This window comes from Lepidochelys kempii, chromosome 1, assembly GCF_965140285.1.
Source record: "Lepidochelys kempii isolate rLepKem1 chromosome 1, rLepKem1.hap1, whole genome shotgun sequence".
NCBI classification, from domain to species: domain Eukaryota; kingdom Metazoa; phylum Chordata; order Testudines; family Cheloniidae; genus Lepidochelys; species Lepidochelys kempii.
Window position 1 is genome coordinate 342,927,862 of NC_136380.1, and position 15,046 is coordinate 342,942,907.

Sequence of the window (15,046 nt, forward strand, 5' to 3'; positions counted from 1 at the left end):
GTGGTGTATAAACTGACAGTATAATACTAAGAAAGATGGGTGAGGTTCTTCTCATTTGTATGGTCACAATGGGAATAAAGCTTTCCTCGTGATGGCTTCTCCCAGCTCCTCCAAGTCTGTGTGCGTTTGGGCCCTGGAACTGAAGACAGGCAGCCTTTCTCCTGTCCTCTCAGTCACCCTTCTGCTGGCACCCAGGCAGTGTGGAGGAGGAAACTGTCTGATTCAAATGCGGAGAGCAAAAGCCAGATCTAAGGAAAGGAGTAGATTGGGACAAAGAGTCTGGCGAGACTTGGACTAAAGAGTGGGGGAAATTATGATTGGGACTGGCTGGGCAGTTTTATGGTAGGCTTCAAAGATACCTCACATCCAAGTAAGTTGCGTCTCCTATCATAAGCGCTGACTCCATGGGTGCTCCAGGGATCAAGCCCCCAAGGAAAGAAAAACAGAGAGCTCAGCACCCACCAGCCACAGCTGTTTGGCAGGGCTGCTGATCAGCTGTTCAGCAGCTGGCGAGAGGCGCTTGCGGGAGGGCAGCGAGTGGCAGGCGGGGCGGGCCTCAGGGGAGGGGGTGGAGCGGGGGGCAGGAGGAGGTGGAGCGAGTGCAGGACCTCTGGGGAGGGGGGTGGAGTAGGGGCAGGGCCTCAGGGCACAGAGCAGACATGCCAAACCCATGAAAAAAGTCAGAAATTGCACTTCTTTGTGTCTTAATTGGCTTGTGAGTTGCTTGTTGGCTAGTTTTTGGCTTGTTGGCTAGTTTTTGGCCTGTAGCTTGTTGCTTGTTGTAGCTTGTTGCTTCTTGTTTTTGATCAGCTCCCGGCAAGCAGGGGCAAGGGGGGGCAAGCAGGGGCAAGGGCGGGAGAGAGTCGGGGTGCACTGCGGGCCCACCACAGTCCCAGACTGCACGCCGGGGTATATAGTGACCTAGAGTGTTGGGGTTCTTAGGGATTGGCTTGTTGTGGCCTTGTTTTGAAATGGGATTAGCTTGATTTTTGGCTTATTGTGAAAGTCGGGGTGCTTATTTAGCACGTGAAAGTTGGCAGAGTGGGGATGGAGCACACATCGGGAAAAATAGAAGTCAGCATCTGTGTCTCCTATGTCACCTTTTCCTGCCCCTGTTTTCTTCAGTGTTTCTAGCATTGATGGAGTAATTGTGAGGGAAACGAGTGATTATCCTCCCATAGAAGCCTAGGTTCTCTGACTCTGGTCTCATTTCCTTCACAGAAATGATCTAGCCCCCAGTTTCTTTGTTTGGGTTCAGAGTGAATAACCATGGAATTGCTTTACCTGTTTTGCTTTCATCTTGGAAGACGAAGTTTAGAGGCAGGAATGCTATAATTTTGACCAAGACAAAATGAGGGCCTGATTCATAACTGCATTACTGCAGATTAACACCAGTGTAACTCCACTGATTTTTAATGTACTTGATTCTTATTTACTCTAAGTCACTTTACATCACTGTGGCAGAATAAAGAGGTCTTTAAGTGGGCACAAATTATATTTAAATTTAGTTCAAGGGCCCCTTCTCACCTGCGTGGTAGCCGTGGCATAAATGAGAATCAGGCCCATTGTGTCGCATCCTCTCAGGCGGACATCCCGATATGTCTAAATATCTTTTCTGTTAACAGAGAATGGCCAAGTGTACATCCAAAAGAAGCCCACCATGTACCCACCCTGGAACAGCACGTTCGACGCCCATATCAACAAGGGTAGGGTCATGCACATTGTTGTGAAGGACAAAAGCGCGGAGATGGTTTCAGAAACCACAGTTGAACTCAACGTACTGGCCGACAGGTGCAAGAAGACCAATGGGAAGACAGAAATATGGGTAAGCGCTTTGGGGTGTTAACACCACTGATGGCTTGTTAGAGATAACTGTTATGGAATAAGGGGAGGTGCTATGTTCATACCAGATTGCAAATGTAACTGATATGCCAACAAAAATTGTCTGCCCATCCAAGGAACACATGTGGCATAATCTCGTGTATTGCTTGATGGAAAGCAGTCCATGAATATCAAAAAGAGCAACATAATGCTTTTATATTAACTGTCACTGCTATATTAAAACATATAGCTTATATTAGCAAGCATTCTGGTTCCTCTGAGTCACGCAGACATAATAGCTTTGCTTAGATAATCCTTTGGGGGAAGATAGTAATATGAGTGACTACATATGAATTATCTTATGTGCCCGAGAGAAATGCTCTTAAAATGTAATCTGTCTAATATCAGTGGACTGATTCACTGCTGCATCATTTCAGTGTTATATCACTGTGACTCCATTAAATATCAGTGGTATAAATCTGAAGTATGGTAGTGATGAAACAAGCTCAAAGTATTAATTACATGGCATGATAATCCCAGCAGGCAGGCTGCAGGTAATGCTGTTTAGCAAATAGTATTTTTGTGATCGCTGTGCTCTTAATAAGGACAGGGGAGGGTGCTCAACCCCTGCTCTGCCCCACCCACACTCCACCCCTCCCCCAAGGCCCTACCCCTGCCCTGTCCCTTCCTGCCTTGTTCCGCCCCCTCCTCCAAGTGCGCCCCGCCCTCACTCTGCCTTTTCATGCCCCCCACTCCTTCTCCTCCCCCACTGCTACTCCTGCCCGCTGCTGAACAGCTGATCCTTGGAGCGTGGGGGCGGAGAGGGAGGAGCTGATTGGCAGGCCCATTGGTGGGTGAGAGGCACTGGGGAGGGGGGAGAAGCTGACTGGCGGGACCCGCCGGTGGGTGCTGAGCACCCACGGAGTCAGCGCCTATGCTAACTTGTAAGATTTACCCATAGGGTAAAATTTTCAAAAACACCTCATTTCTATTTTAAAAACAGTTTGGGTACTTCAGAAAGTACGGGTTCATAGAGCCTAAGAGTATGTCTGCACAGCAAAGAAAACCCTGCAGCTGGCCCACGGCAGCCAACTCGGGCTCGTGGGGTTCAGACAGTGAGGCTGATTCATTGCTGTGTAGACTTCCAAGCTCCGGCTAGCGCCTGAGCTCCTAGACATTTACACAGCAATGAAACAGCCCCACAACCCAAGCCCCACGAGCCTGAGTCAGCTGGCACGGACAGCTGTGGGTATCTAGTTGCTATGAAGACATACCCAAAGTCCCATTAGGCTTCATAGGGCCAGATACAAAGGCATTTAGGGGCCTAAGGATGCAGATAGGCACCCAGTGGGATTTGCAAAAGTGCCTAAGAAGTGAAGCTGGGCAAAATTTTTCAGCCAAAGCTCTTTTTGGCTGAAAAATGCAGATTTGCGTCAACCAAAACATTTTGGGAATTTCTGTTGAATTCACCAAATTGTTCTGGCTGAAAAAAACCCAAAACATCCCCCCACCCCCAAATTTAAACACTTTGTTTGGACATTTTCTAATTGAAATATTTCAATTTTTTATTCAAAATGACTTTTCGTTTCGAATTCCATCTCGGTTGTTGTTTTTTTTTAAGTAAAAAGCCTTCAAAAACAAAATGAAACATTTCATGTGGAGTGGAATCAAACTTTCCTTGAGGTTTTTTTATTTTTTCTAATTGCTGAAAAATTTCATTTTGGGTCAACCTGAAACAATTTTTCTTAAAAAATGTTTTGATTCAGCCAGGAAACCAAAAATATCAATAGGCACCTAACTCCATTGAAGCCTATGGGAGTTAGGCACTTACAGCCACATTTGCAAAAGTGCTTAGCACTCAGCAGCTGCCACTGGGAATGATATGTTCTCTTGATGGAAGCTGGTGGATACCGAGCATCTTTGGAAAATCTGAGCGTTATTTATTATTTTATCCATACTTCATATATGTTCTAGCATGCTGTTCCCAAGCGTCTGGTGAGAAACAACATAGTCCTTATAACCATATAGATTTCATAGATACTAAGGTCAGAAGGGACCATTATGATCATCTAGTCCTACCTCCTGCACAACGCAGGCCACCGAATCTCACCCACCCACTCCTGCAATAAACCTCTCACCGATGTCTGAGCTCTTGAAGTCCTCAAATCATGGTTTAAAGACTTCAAGGAGCAGAGAATGCTCCAGCAAGTGACCCATGCTGCAGAGGAAGGCAAAAACCCCCCAGGGCCTCTTCCAATCTGCTCTGGAGGAAAATTCCTTCTCGACCCCAAATATGGCAATCAGCTGAACCCTGAGCATGTGGGCAAGATTCACCAGCCAGATACCCAGGAAAGAATTCTCTGTAGTAACTCAGATCCCACCCCATCTAACATCCCATCCCATCATATTGTCCATCGCTTCTCCCAGAGCTCTTCTATACACTTTGTTCTCCAGTGGTTACTGTGTCTAATAATGAACGAACCAAAACCGAGTAGTTATTGCCATTTATTGAATGTGGGGAAATTAATTTTTTTCTTGCCTGCTGAGATTATTGTTAGACTCTAGCTTTGAGTTCGCTCAGGCATCTGAAGTGATTGCCGTTAAGTAGAATTGCTGTCTAACATCTACACTTATTTTTCTTTCTTCTTGTCTCAACCAGCTAGAATTGAAACCTCAAGGGAGAATGCTAATGAATGCAAGATACTTCCTGGAAATGAGCGGCAAGTGACACTATTTATTGATTAATTGATTTGATTTCTGGTTATGTGAGACAGACAAGTCATCTTCAGATAAACACCTAGCATTTAAAATAATGCTCACTTCTATACTGATGATTCACCTATAGACTTGTACTGAGATTATTGCAATGGGTTGAATGCGGCTTCACTATGAAGAGCACTTCATATTGCATTGCGGGGTTCCACGTTGGCTGTCCCTCAGTTATTTGCATTCAAATTTGCTAGCTTTACCCGTAAAAAAGTGGATTCTCCCGTAACTGCCAGCCCTACACATGCATTCCTTTAAGCCAACCCAGAAGAAAAAAGGACCTAATTCCAGATCCAGCTCCCATCCAGGATAGTGGAAAGACTCCCGTTGATTTCAAAGGTTTGGACCGGCCCTATATAGAGCTCCTAGCTGAAAAATTTATACATTAAGAATATATTGGTTTGGAACAATCTCAACATAAAGGGATGGCAAAGTGCATAAATGGCCATGTAAAACACATTTTCATCTTTTGACCTTGACAAAACTCCCATTGACTTTGATGAGTGCAGGATGGAGGACTAGATGGGGAGGTAACAACCTGAACTTAGAAAGATCTTCCAATAAGACAATGAAAATAATTCATTAGGAAGCATGTGCACATTGGTACTTTTCCTCATCAACTCCTACCTCTGATGAGTACTAAGGCTTCTGCTGCCAAGCTGTATCAGGTCAGCATTGAAACAGAAGTCTTAACCCATCACAGGGGCTAACCTTTAGGGAAGTTAGGTGTCCAGTACATCTCTGTATTGCACATAGCAATGTCAGAATCAATACTTCAGCGCAGGCTACTTCCTACAGAATACTTAGGTGAATTGTTGTACAATCCACTTGGTGGATATTATTATATTATTTAGCAAGGGTTGGGTTTTATTCCTCTGCAAAGCTTGCAGAATCACACTAATTGTGAATATTTTCATGAATACAGCATATAGTAAATCAGTACTGGCCTGGTAGAATGACAAGGAATATGCAAAAAGAATCTCTATATATAATTCTAACCACTTTTTTCAGGGCACAATTCTGTGTAAATTGAAAATCTTACACCTGAGCACTCATGTCAAGAGTTGAAAGGTCTATATTTTTGAAAACAGCTTCATGAATATTTACCCCATGGCCCTGATCTAACTCCCATAGTTGGATCAAGCCCTAAATTACAGATTGTAATTTGAATGGTAAAGCAACTGCATCTGAAAGAGCACCAGGTGGATTTTAAAAAAACATGCCTCAAAAATACTTCCTCTTGTTTATGCCTTTATACCTTGCATCACTTAGTAGATCAAGGTACCATCAGTGAGGTCAACAACATCCCAAAGAGATACTTGTGACTGTTTTTCGGTCACATTCTCTCCTTTACATCTAATCCAATGCCAGCACTTCCATACTGTGCTGTAACCTCATGATGGGGCATTAGTTCAGTTCTGACTAGAGGGACGTGCACAACGTAGTGAACCACACAAACCACTTCCTTCAAAACCTAGGGTTTCCTTGGAAATCTCCCACCCAAATACTAACCAGACCCAGCCCGGCTTCGTTTGTGAAAACCAACAAGAGACGACAAGAGCTTGTCTGTATTAACACATTCTGCTTCTGTGGGTTATAGAGAAAGGGTTCAATGCCTTTTTTTTACTTTAAAGAAAATTATTTGCTGGAAACAATACATTAAATAATTCCTATGCTCTGCATATTATGAATTAGCATTAGCAACAATTCACTGGTTCCTGTTGTCTTGTAATTCAGCATGTTAAGCCAATTCCAACCTTTGGAAACACATATTTAGAAGCATGGAGCTGTAGTTTTGGGGAGATTATCATTTAATGTTGCTTGCCACAGAATTAAATAGACTTTTTCTAATAATAAATAGCATCACCCAAGATTCTAGAATTTAAATGTAAACATATATGGAAAACAAATACACTGTATTTAAAATATGGGTAGAGGTGGGAGGAAAGTTAGATAGGAGGGCTCAAGGCATTGGCTATAGGATCGAGAATTTTCTCCCTTAAGTCATCAGCTCAGCACTAGTTCAAGTCAGTAGAAACCGAAATTCAGGGGTCCCAGGTGAAATAAGTGGATGGTCTCAGCCAATTTCCTAGTGGACAGTTCTACCAGCACAATTGACCTCATTATCACCAATAGCTAGCAAGACTGAACATTGATGGAACAGACATGGAAAATGAACTATTTTCTTGCCTGTAGATGTACTCTACCAGCTATTCTAATCAGGGCTGAGTTACACTGGGGATACAACATGAAGGATACCTACACTGTCATTGTAGCAAACAGCTCAATCCACTTTATCATTAGAGTTGGTCGGAAAAATTCCCGTGTAACAGTATTTTGTCAGAATTTGCCAATTCATCAAAAATAAAATGTTTCACAGAGATGGTTCAATTTCACCAAAGTTCCAATGGAACCCTGGCAGTGTTTTCTGCCCGCTCACCCACCTGGTTCCTTGGCAGCCTGTCTGATGGGCTGCTGGGGACCTCAGGGCTTCCATGGTCCATGGCTCCAAGGAAGTACGCTAGGCGGACTGCTTCAGAGTCAGAGACTCCAGAGATTCAGGGTCCACCTGGTGGGCTACTGGGGACCCGAGAGTTTCCAGAGTGCACAACTTTCAGACAGCCCACCAGCAGTCTGCCCCAGAGCTGGGGATCTTTTCCTTTTTCAATGAGAATTTTGAAATTTGGGGGTTTCGTTCCCAATTGGAACAAAATATAAAAATCCTCCATGAAACAGAATGACCTTTTCCCACCCAGCTTGGATTATCATTGTGAATTTTGCCAGCTGTTTCCCCTGCTTTTACCTCTCCTAGATCATGCCCACCATCATACGTTCATGTTGTAAATGCTGAACGGATCTTCTACCAGTAGTTTCAGAACAGCAAATTGGTATTTAAACTGATTGACTGCTTATTTGGAGGACTTTCCCTTTCTGCTTTAAAGTGGTAGAATGAAAGCCATCATGAAACAGACAAGGGCACTCTGCCTGCTTCATATCTAACCAGAGGAGTCATGTGTAATTTCTTATAAGCTTTATACTAAATATATATGTTAGGTGAGTTTGGTCTACATTAGTTGCTTCCATCAGCATAGTTACAGAGGGGAGGCTAGATCATAGTTCTGGGACTTAGGACTCCTGGATTCTATTGTCAACTATACAGCCTCTGTCTTTATGCATGTCATTTAACTTCTCTATGTCCCAGTTCCCCATCCGTCAAATGAGTGTAATACCTGTCTCACCAGGGCGGTGTGTGGCTTCATTTATTAATGCTTGTAAAGCAGTCTGAGATTCTCCAGTAAAAGACAGCTCAGAACACAGAGGATAAGTATAGTAACTACCGTGAGTGTATACACACACTGTAGTTATACTGTACTTACACTGTATATACTTATACTGTATATATCTACACACATACACAATAACTGAATTTCGTAATGAACTCTTACATCTCCTTTCTTCCCAGATGCTAAAGAGCTGATCGACTGTGAGACAGAGGGGTTTTTCTCCCTGCATCAGCGCCGGGGAGCTATCAAGCAAGCCAAAATTCACAACGTCAAATGTCACGAGTTCACTGCTACCTTTTTCCCACAACCCACGTTCTGCTCTGTCTGCCATGAGTTCGTCTGGTACGTACAATGATTCAGAGCTTCCTCCACCTTTCATTCTGAAACTCATTGTCCGCCGTGTTAACCAGCTGCCATTCCATAAGCACTCTGTGGCTACGAACGAATGAGAGTTGGTGCAAGTGAGGTGCTTTCGAGTCTTCCCTGGATCACAACCCAGTGCAATTCAGCATGTACATGTGTATGCAGATGTCCCCGGGCACTTCTGTTATATACTTGACATTAATCATCATCTCAGGAGGATCCATTCCTCCAAACCTCAGTGAAGAAACATTATTATTGCTCACCATTAAGAGGCCTGACCCCACAACTCTCACTCACATACTTGACTCCAATGGGCCTTTTCAGTGAGCGTTTGTCTGAGCAGGGCCCAGTCCAGCAAAGAAAGTCAGTTGAAGTCAGTCAGGCACAAATCCCCAAAGGTATTTAGCCTCTCATCTTCCTTTGAAATCAATGGGAGTTAGGTGCCTAAATACCTCTGAAGATCTGGGCCTGAGAATCTTTCCGTTGACTTTAATGGGAGTGTGATCAGGTCGTTAGGACTGGAAACTGAGAAAAGGCCTCAGGATTTGGGCATTGGAACTGTTTGAAGGAGTAAAGACTCCTCGTGTGAGTAAGTGTCACGGTATCAGGCCCTTTATCTGTTAACATGTAGGGGTTACATGTTTCATTCCCGGGATATGACACACCCAGTTGTCATGATTCTAATTGCATTTGTACCAGTATGAACATTTACTCCTATCTTTTACTGTTTCTGCAGTGACTAAAATACACATAGGTTTCTAATAAACAGGTTGCCATTAACTGATGCAAAATTAAAAGTCGTAAAGTGCACAAAACCTGCTCTGAGGGCCGCAAGCAGTCATTCTAACTACTAGCTGAAGTGAATAAAGATACTTAAGCTAGATAAGCCCTACAGGAGCTAATAAAAATCCATGTGGTCTTCTTCAATTTCCATTGCATAAATACTGCTGCTTTATGGGGGCTCTCTGAAAATTCAAAATTAACCAGCTTTGTGTTTATTCCAGGGGTCTTAACAAACAAGGCTACCAGTGCAGGCGTAAGAAGCTTTATTATATTACTATCATTATTTATTCAGTCATTTTTTTAGATGGCATTTTTTCCTAATATTGTGACTTATCTGTTCTTTCAGAATGCAATGCTGCCATTCATAAGAAGTGTATTGATAAAGTAATAGCTAAGTGCACAGGATCAGCAATCAATAGCAGAGAAACAATGGTATGTGTCACATTTCGGCATAGGGATTTCATTCTGATCTTTCTTATACTGATGTAAGCCAGGAGTAACTCCAGTGAAGTCACTGAAGTTACTGGTGTAGAATGGGTGTAATGGATCAGATTTGTGTCCTTTGCTTGCACCTTCCTGATCGGTCACACAATCTCTTATTTGTGATGCACTCAAATTTAATAACTGATTTTGCAATATTTAAATCAAGACTGGATGTCTTCCTAAAAAAATGCTATACCGCAGATAGATGTTATGGGCACGAGGGAGATATTATGAAGTTTGTTGGCCTTTATTATGCAGGAGGTCAGCCTCAATGATCATAATGGTCCCATCTGGCCTTAAAATTGAGGAATTTACCATTTCAAGAGTGTATATATTATATTATCCAAACTTTGCAGACTGTTAATGGGAGATCTGTATATTGACAAGTTCCCCTTTATTATGCCTTTATCTTGCTTTTTCACATCATTGTTCCAGGGAGCATTTCCCTAATCTATGCAGAAATGAGAGTAAGCTGCCATTTCCGCATTGATATTAAGACTACAATTTTCTTAATTAATTTCATCACACAGCTCCTATTTATACCCATGTAGCATTTCCCTTCATCAATTCTGATCCCTCCATGGTGTTTACACCCTTCAAACACTTTAGGCTGTTATTCTCAAAGCTAACTAGTGGGTTTAGCCACACAATTCCCATTGACAAAGATGGGAGCTTTGTGGCAAAATCCATTAGTTGGCTTTGTAACTCTGTAGACAATTTCCTTTTTTTGGTCAATCCCAATAACAAAGATACAGTACTGGCATGTATGTCACTTTTTTCCCTACCCTGTTTTCTATGTACAATATATTGCTTATTCCCAAGGATTTTTTTTTCCCGGGCATAGTAAAAACCCTGCCAACTAATAATAAGGCTGTCAAAGACCACAGTGATGGGCAGCAGCATAATCCCCCTAAAACAGATAGAATAATATGGATGATGAGTACTTTTCTTTTTTTAATTCAGCACTGATGCAGAGTGGATAGTGTTTGCACTGCTGACTTTTTTCCTTGCAGTTCCACAAGGAGAGGTTTAAGATAGATATGCCGCACCGGTTTAAGGTCTACAACTATAAGAGCCCGACATTCTGTGAGCACTGTGGCACGCTTCTTTGGGGCCTGGCGAGGCAAGGGTTAAAGTGTGATGGTGAGTCCTGCTGCTCTGCAAATGTAGATGGAATGAATGGGCCTTTACAAGGCTGCTCTCCTGAGGAGCTGCAGTCTAAGGGCCAAATCCTGTTTACATTAAGCATGCAAATAGCTCCTTAGTCGTTGGGGGCATGGGGACATGCTGAGGGCAGAGCCCGAGGATCGCCCCCACACACACACACACGCACACACACAGCAGGATCATTTTGGGGGCTGCACAAGGATGCATGGCCCATGGGGCTGAAGAGTGGATCCACAGCTGCTCCACAGGCTTGGGGAGGAAAATGTCCCCATGCATCTCCCCAGCTTGTGGCTTATTCAGGTTGGGCCAGCACAGTGACTATGCACCAATAGGATTTAACTGGTGCCTAGGCCTTGAGCTCCGTAGGGCTTCAGAGGGGTGAATTTCACCCTGACCTGTTGGCTCAGGCCAATAGAAGTGCTCTGCCTCATGTCAGACAAATGCTGTTTATAATGCAATCCTCCCCAGGCTCTGATCACCTCATAAACTTCTTCCTTTCAGCGTGTGGCATGAACGTCCATCACAAGTGCCAGACGAAAGTGGCAAACCTTTGTGGAGTTAACCAGAAACTAATGGCCGAAGCCCTGGCAATGATAGAGAGCACCCAACAGGTACAACAGCTTGTGGCCTAAAACAGCATGGTTTAGTGGATAGGGCACTGGTGTGGCATTCAAGAGACCTGGGTGGTATCTACTGACCCGCTGTGTGAACTGGAGCAAATCATTTCACCCTCTGTTTCCCCTTCCACTCTGTCTTGTCTATTTGGATTGTAAACTCTTCAGGGCAGGGACTGTCTCTGACGGCGTGTGTATGTGTGTACAGCCTGCAGCACAATGGGACCCAGATCTTGGTTGGGGCCTCTAGGCATGACTGTAATATATAGAACCACACAGAGACTCAAACTCTTCCACAGCGTGTTGCTTTAAAGAAACAAAGACTCCAAAACCATGACCTTCCTAATGCGTTTAATTGATGACTTTAGTTAGTAGCCACCTCCTTGTCTTTCTATAATTATGCCTGTGCGGATGAAGCAGGTATCATAAGAGACCTGTGCTCGAAGGCATTTTCAGCCAAAACATTGCTCCTTTTTTGCTTGTGACCCAGGCTCGCTGTTTGCGTGACACTGAACAGATCTTCAGAGAAGGACCTATTGAAATTGGCCTTCCCGTTCCTATGAAAGAAGTAACTCTGCTTCAGTCTGTGCCAGCACCTGCAACTGGGAAAAGAGGTAGCTCTCCAATTACGTGTGTTGACGGTGCCAATTATTTAAACTGCTAGACGGAGACAATTATAATAATTAACTTAGCCCTGGTCTACACCGGGGTGGGGGGGCGGTCGACCTAAGCTACGCAACTTCAGCTACGTGAATAGCGTAGCTGAAGTTGGCATATCTTAGGTCAACTTACCTGGCGGTGAGGACAGTGGCGAGTCGACCGCTGCTGCTCCCCCGTCGACTCCGCTTCCGCCTGCTGCGAGCTGGAGTTCCAGAGTCGACAGGGAGTGCGTTCAGGGATTGATTTATTGCGTCTAGACGAACCGCGATAAATCGATCCCCCATAGATCAATCACTACCCGCCAATCCAGCAGGTAGTGAAGACCTGCCCTTAGTCCACTCATAGTACAGGGAAACAGACACCCGTTGTATTATGTATATAAGCCATGCTCACTCTATGCTCTGTCCCCATCTGGTGGTGGTTTTCATCTTCCCCTGAGCAGGAAGCACTTCCCAAGCCTCAGAGGCTTCCCAGCTAGATTCCATGTTTGGACCATCACTTGCAATGCTGATGTCCCTGGATGGGTTGTTGACAGCAGGGATCAAACCTGGGAAATCCATAAATGAGCCTCTATTACTTGAGCTGAAAGACCCACCTCTCTTAGCTAAGGCCTAGCTGCCACCAGGAGACAGAGAGTCACACCGAGTGGGTGTAGCTTACACTCACAAGAGGTTCCTTCCAAGCCTCACGTGATGTGATGATTCTGACATCGTAGCAGGGACATGATTTGTGGCTTAGACCTAGTCAGCAACAATTCCAGTGCATGCTCCAAATAGTGGAGTTTTCACAAAATAACTCACTCCATGTGATATGTTCACTAGTCAATACAAAGCAACATCTGTCACTTCTAGAGTCATGCCTCTACCAAAATGTATCCCTCTCATCCACATTCTGTCATACCTACCCTCAAACTATTCTCAGCCACTCCATACAGGGGCAACTAATCCCCCTGGTCCCAGTGCAATTCCTTTCTACCTCTCCATAGACATGCCCTAACCCATCCATTTCTGTCTTCCAGTGACATGAGCCACAAAGCACCACACACACTGCTGACAAACTCTTCCCCAAATCCTCCTTTAGGTCAGGTAGCCCAACACTTCCCCCACCCACAACCATATTCATCAGAACCTCAAGAAGAAACGTCACCCACTGTTTAGTTTGAACTATCTGCTCACCACTGAAAATTCATATCCTGGTTTTATTATTTTCTCTGTGCTGTGGCTTACCGCTGATGAAAGAGTAATGCTCTTTAAAGGGAGCAGCTTCAGAACAGTTTATATTTTTATTTATTTATTTATTGTTTTAGTATTGCAGGCATGTTGTTATAGTCTTAACTAATTATGCTGATTACAGAAAGGTTAATCTCCTGCAAGTGTTCCAGTGTTGTGTTTATCTTACCTGTGTACCCTGCCACGCTGTTGGCAAGCTACACTCTGCTGTTGACATGTGTACTTGTTCAAAGAACTGGCTTAATTAATTGTGTTTCCAGGGCTTGTTTCACTTTAATCTTTTCTCTCCTCTCTTGAATTTTATTTGTACTTAGCTTTGTGAACATCCCTGCAGGTAATGACCATTGATGCTGTGAGCCTTCTTTGTGAGTGTGGCCCACCTTCATAGCATGGCCACATCACACATTTAATAAAATCTGCACTCGTACAAAAAATGACCATTTAGGGGAAATGTTTCAAAGACACAAATACCAATTAGGTGCTGAAGAGCTTGTCTACACAAGGACACTCTGGAAGGTGAATCCAAATTAATTCGTAAAGTGGATTAGTTAAACCACATTAAATCCCTGCATGGACACTATTATTCAGAATTAAAGTGGCCTTAATTTGATGTGGCTTAATTCACTTCCAAAGTGTGCTTCATATTCACACCTTTAGTTAATTTGGATTAATTTTCCTGGATGTCCCCATGTAGCCATGCCATCATTCCCATAGAAAGTCAATGGAAAATCTCACCTTACTCACCCAAGAGCTGACCTAAACGTCAAAATGTGGGTTTTAAGTGGAATCTTTTAGCTCCCACGTTTGGAAATTACCTCCCCCTGTGAACCACAATAGCTAATATTCCTTTCATTATTAGCAGTGAACATTTAAAATTCAAAAGAAGTCAGAACACATTGGCCCAAATTCTTAGCTGGTGTAAATCACTGTAGCTTTATTGCAGTGAACGGTGTGACACTGATTTACACCAGCTGAGGATCTATTAATAAAATGGTTGAGTTGCACCATAGATTTAAGAACTACAGTATATGCTTTGCCTACAAAATTCAAGTATGATTGTGACGGGATAATTGAGATCAACGTGCATACATGCTAATCTGCAGTGCTAATGTGCACCTTGATGTGAAAGAACTGCATTTGGAAATAGCCAACAGGAGGCCATTCCAGAAAGCTCCCCTTGTCTTTTCTGCTGTGAAGCTGTGTTCCATGACAGCACACTCTATGTTACTGGAGAGTAGGTTCAGGTGGGCAAGGCAGGGTACCAGGGTACGGTAAGAGCATGGGCCTGTGGATCTGGGCTGGAGCCCCATGACCTGGAAAGAGGATTCTGTTCCTCTCCCCAGTTGACCAATGTGGAGAACCCTTGCACATTGTCTTCTTTCCTTTGAGCTGGGAATTTGCCCAAGGGGAGTTCAGCGCACAAGTCCCAATGACTTTCATTGCCCTCCTAACTCACATCGACCTGTCGGAAAATCCACCTTTGGTCCATATTGCCTATTATTACCTTGGCATCCAAGAGCTGCAACACAACATATGAAATACAGCTCATAGAATGGGTAGCACAGAAACCACCTCTCCTGCAAGCTTTAAAATACACGTGTTAGGAACAAAAGCAAAACTAAGCCAAAGCTTAGACCCAATAAAGGTCACAACATTGGGCTTCCAGCTCAGATTCCAGTGAAACGGTGAGAAGAGCATGTTTCCTTTCCAACTTTGCTATCATTATCCATGGCCTTGTCATCTCAAGATCACATTGCTCTGCAGGAGGGCTGCACATGGAGACCCCTGGGAAAATGAAGCTTTTGCAGAATGCTGCAGCCCACTTATGAAAGCAGAAGCATGTTATACCAATGCTCTGGAGTTTTTGTTATGACTG

At 43.8% G+C, this 15,046-nt stretch overlaps 1 protein-coding gene across 4 annotated transcripts in view; it reads left to right on the forward strand.

The window, feature by feature from the left end:
* The window catches only part of PRKCQ (protein kinase C theta), an 89,075-nt gene that overhangs the window by 32,590 nt on the left and 41,439 nt on the right, over nt 1-15,046 (forward strand). For 3 of the 4 annotated variants that reach the window (XM_073328833.1, XM_073328835.1, XM_073328834.2), the window contains 8 exons: nt 1,626-1,825; nt 4,481-4,541; nt 8,051-8,213; nt 9,239-9,270; nt 9,364-9,449; nt 10,514-10,643; nt 11,169-11,278; nt 11,772-11,895. In XM_073328833.1, coding sequence (XP_073184934.1) covers nt 1,626-1,825; nt 4,481-4,541; nt 8,051-8,213; nt 9,239-9,270; nt 9,364-9,449; nt 10,514-10,643; nt 11,169-11,278; nt 11,772-11,895 — 906 coding nt within the window. Of the gene's footprint in view, nt 1-1,625; nt 1,826-4,480; nt 4,542-8,050; nt 8,214-9,238; nt 9,271-9,363; nt 9,450-10,513; nt 10,644-11,168; nt 11,279-11,771; nt 11,896-15,046 lie in introns of those variants that run through there. The other variant, XM_073328837.1, reaches the window with a different exon arrangement.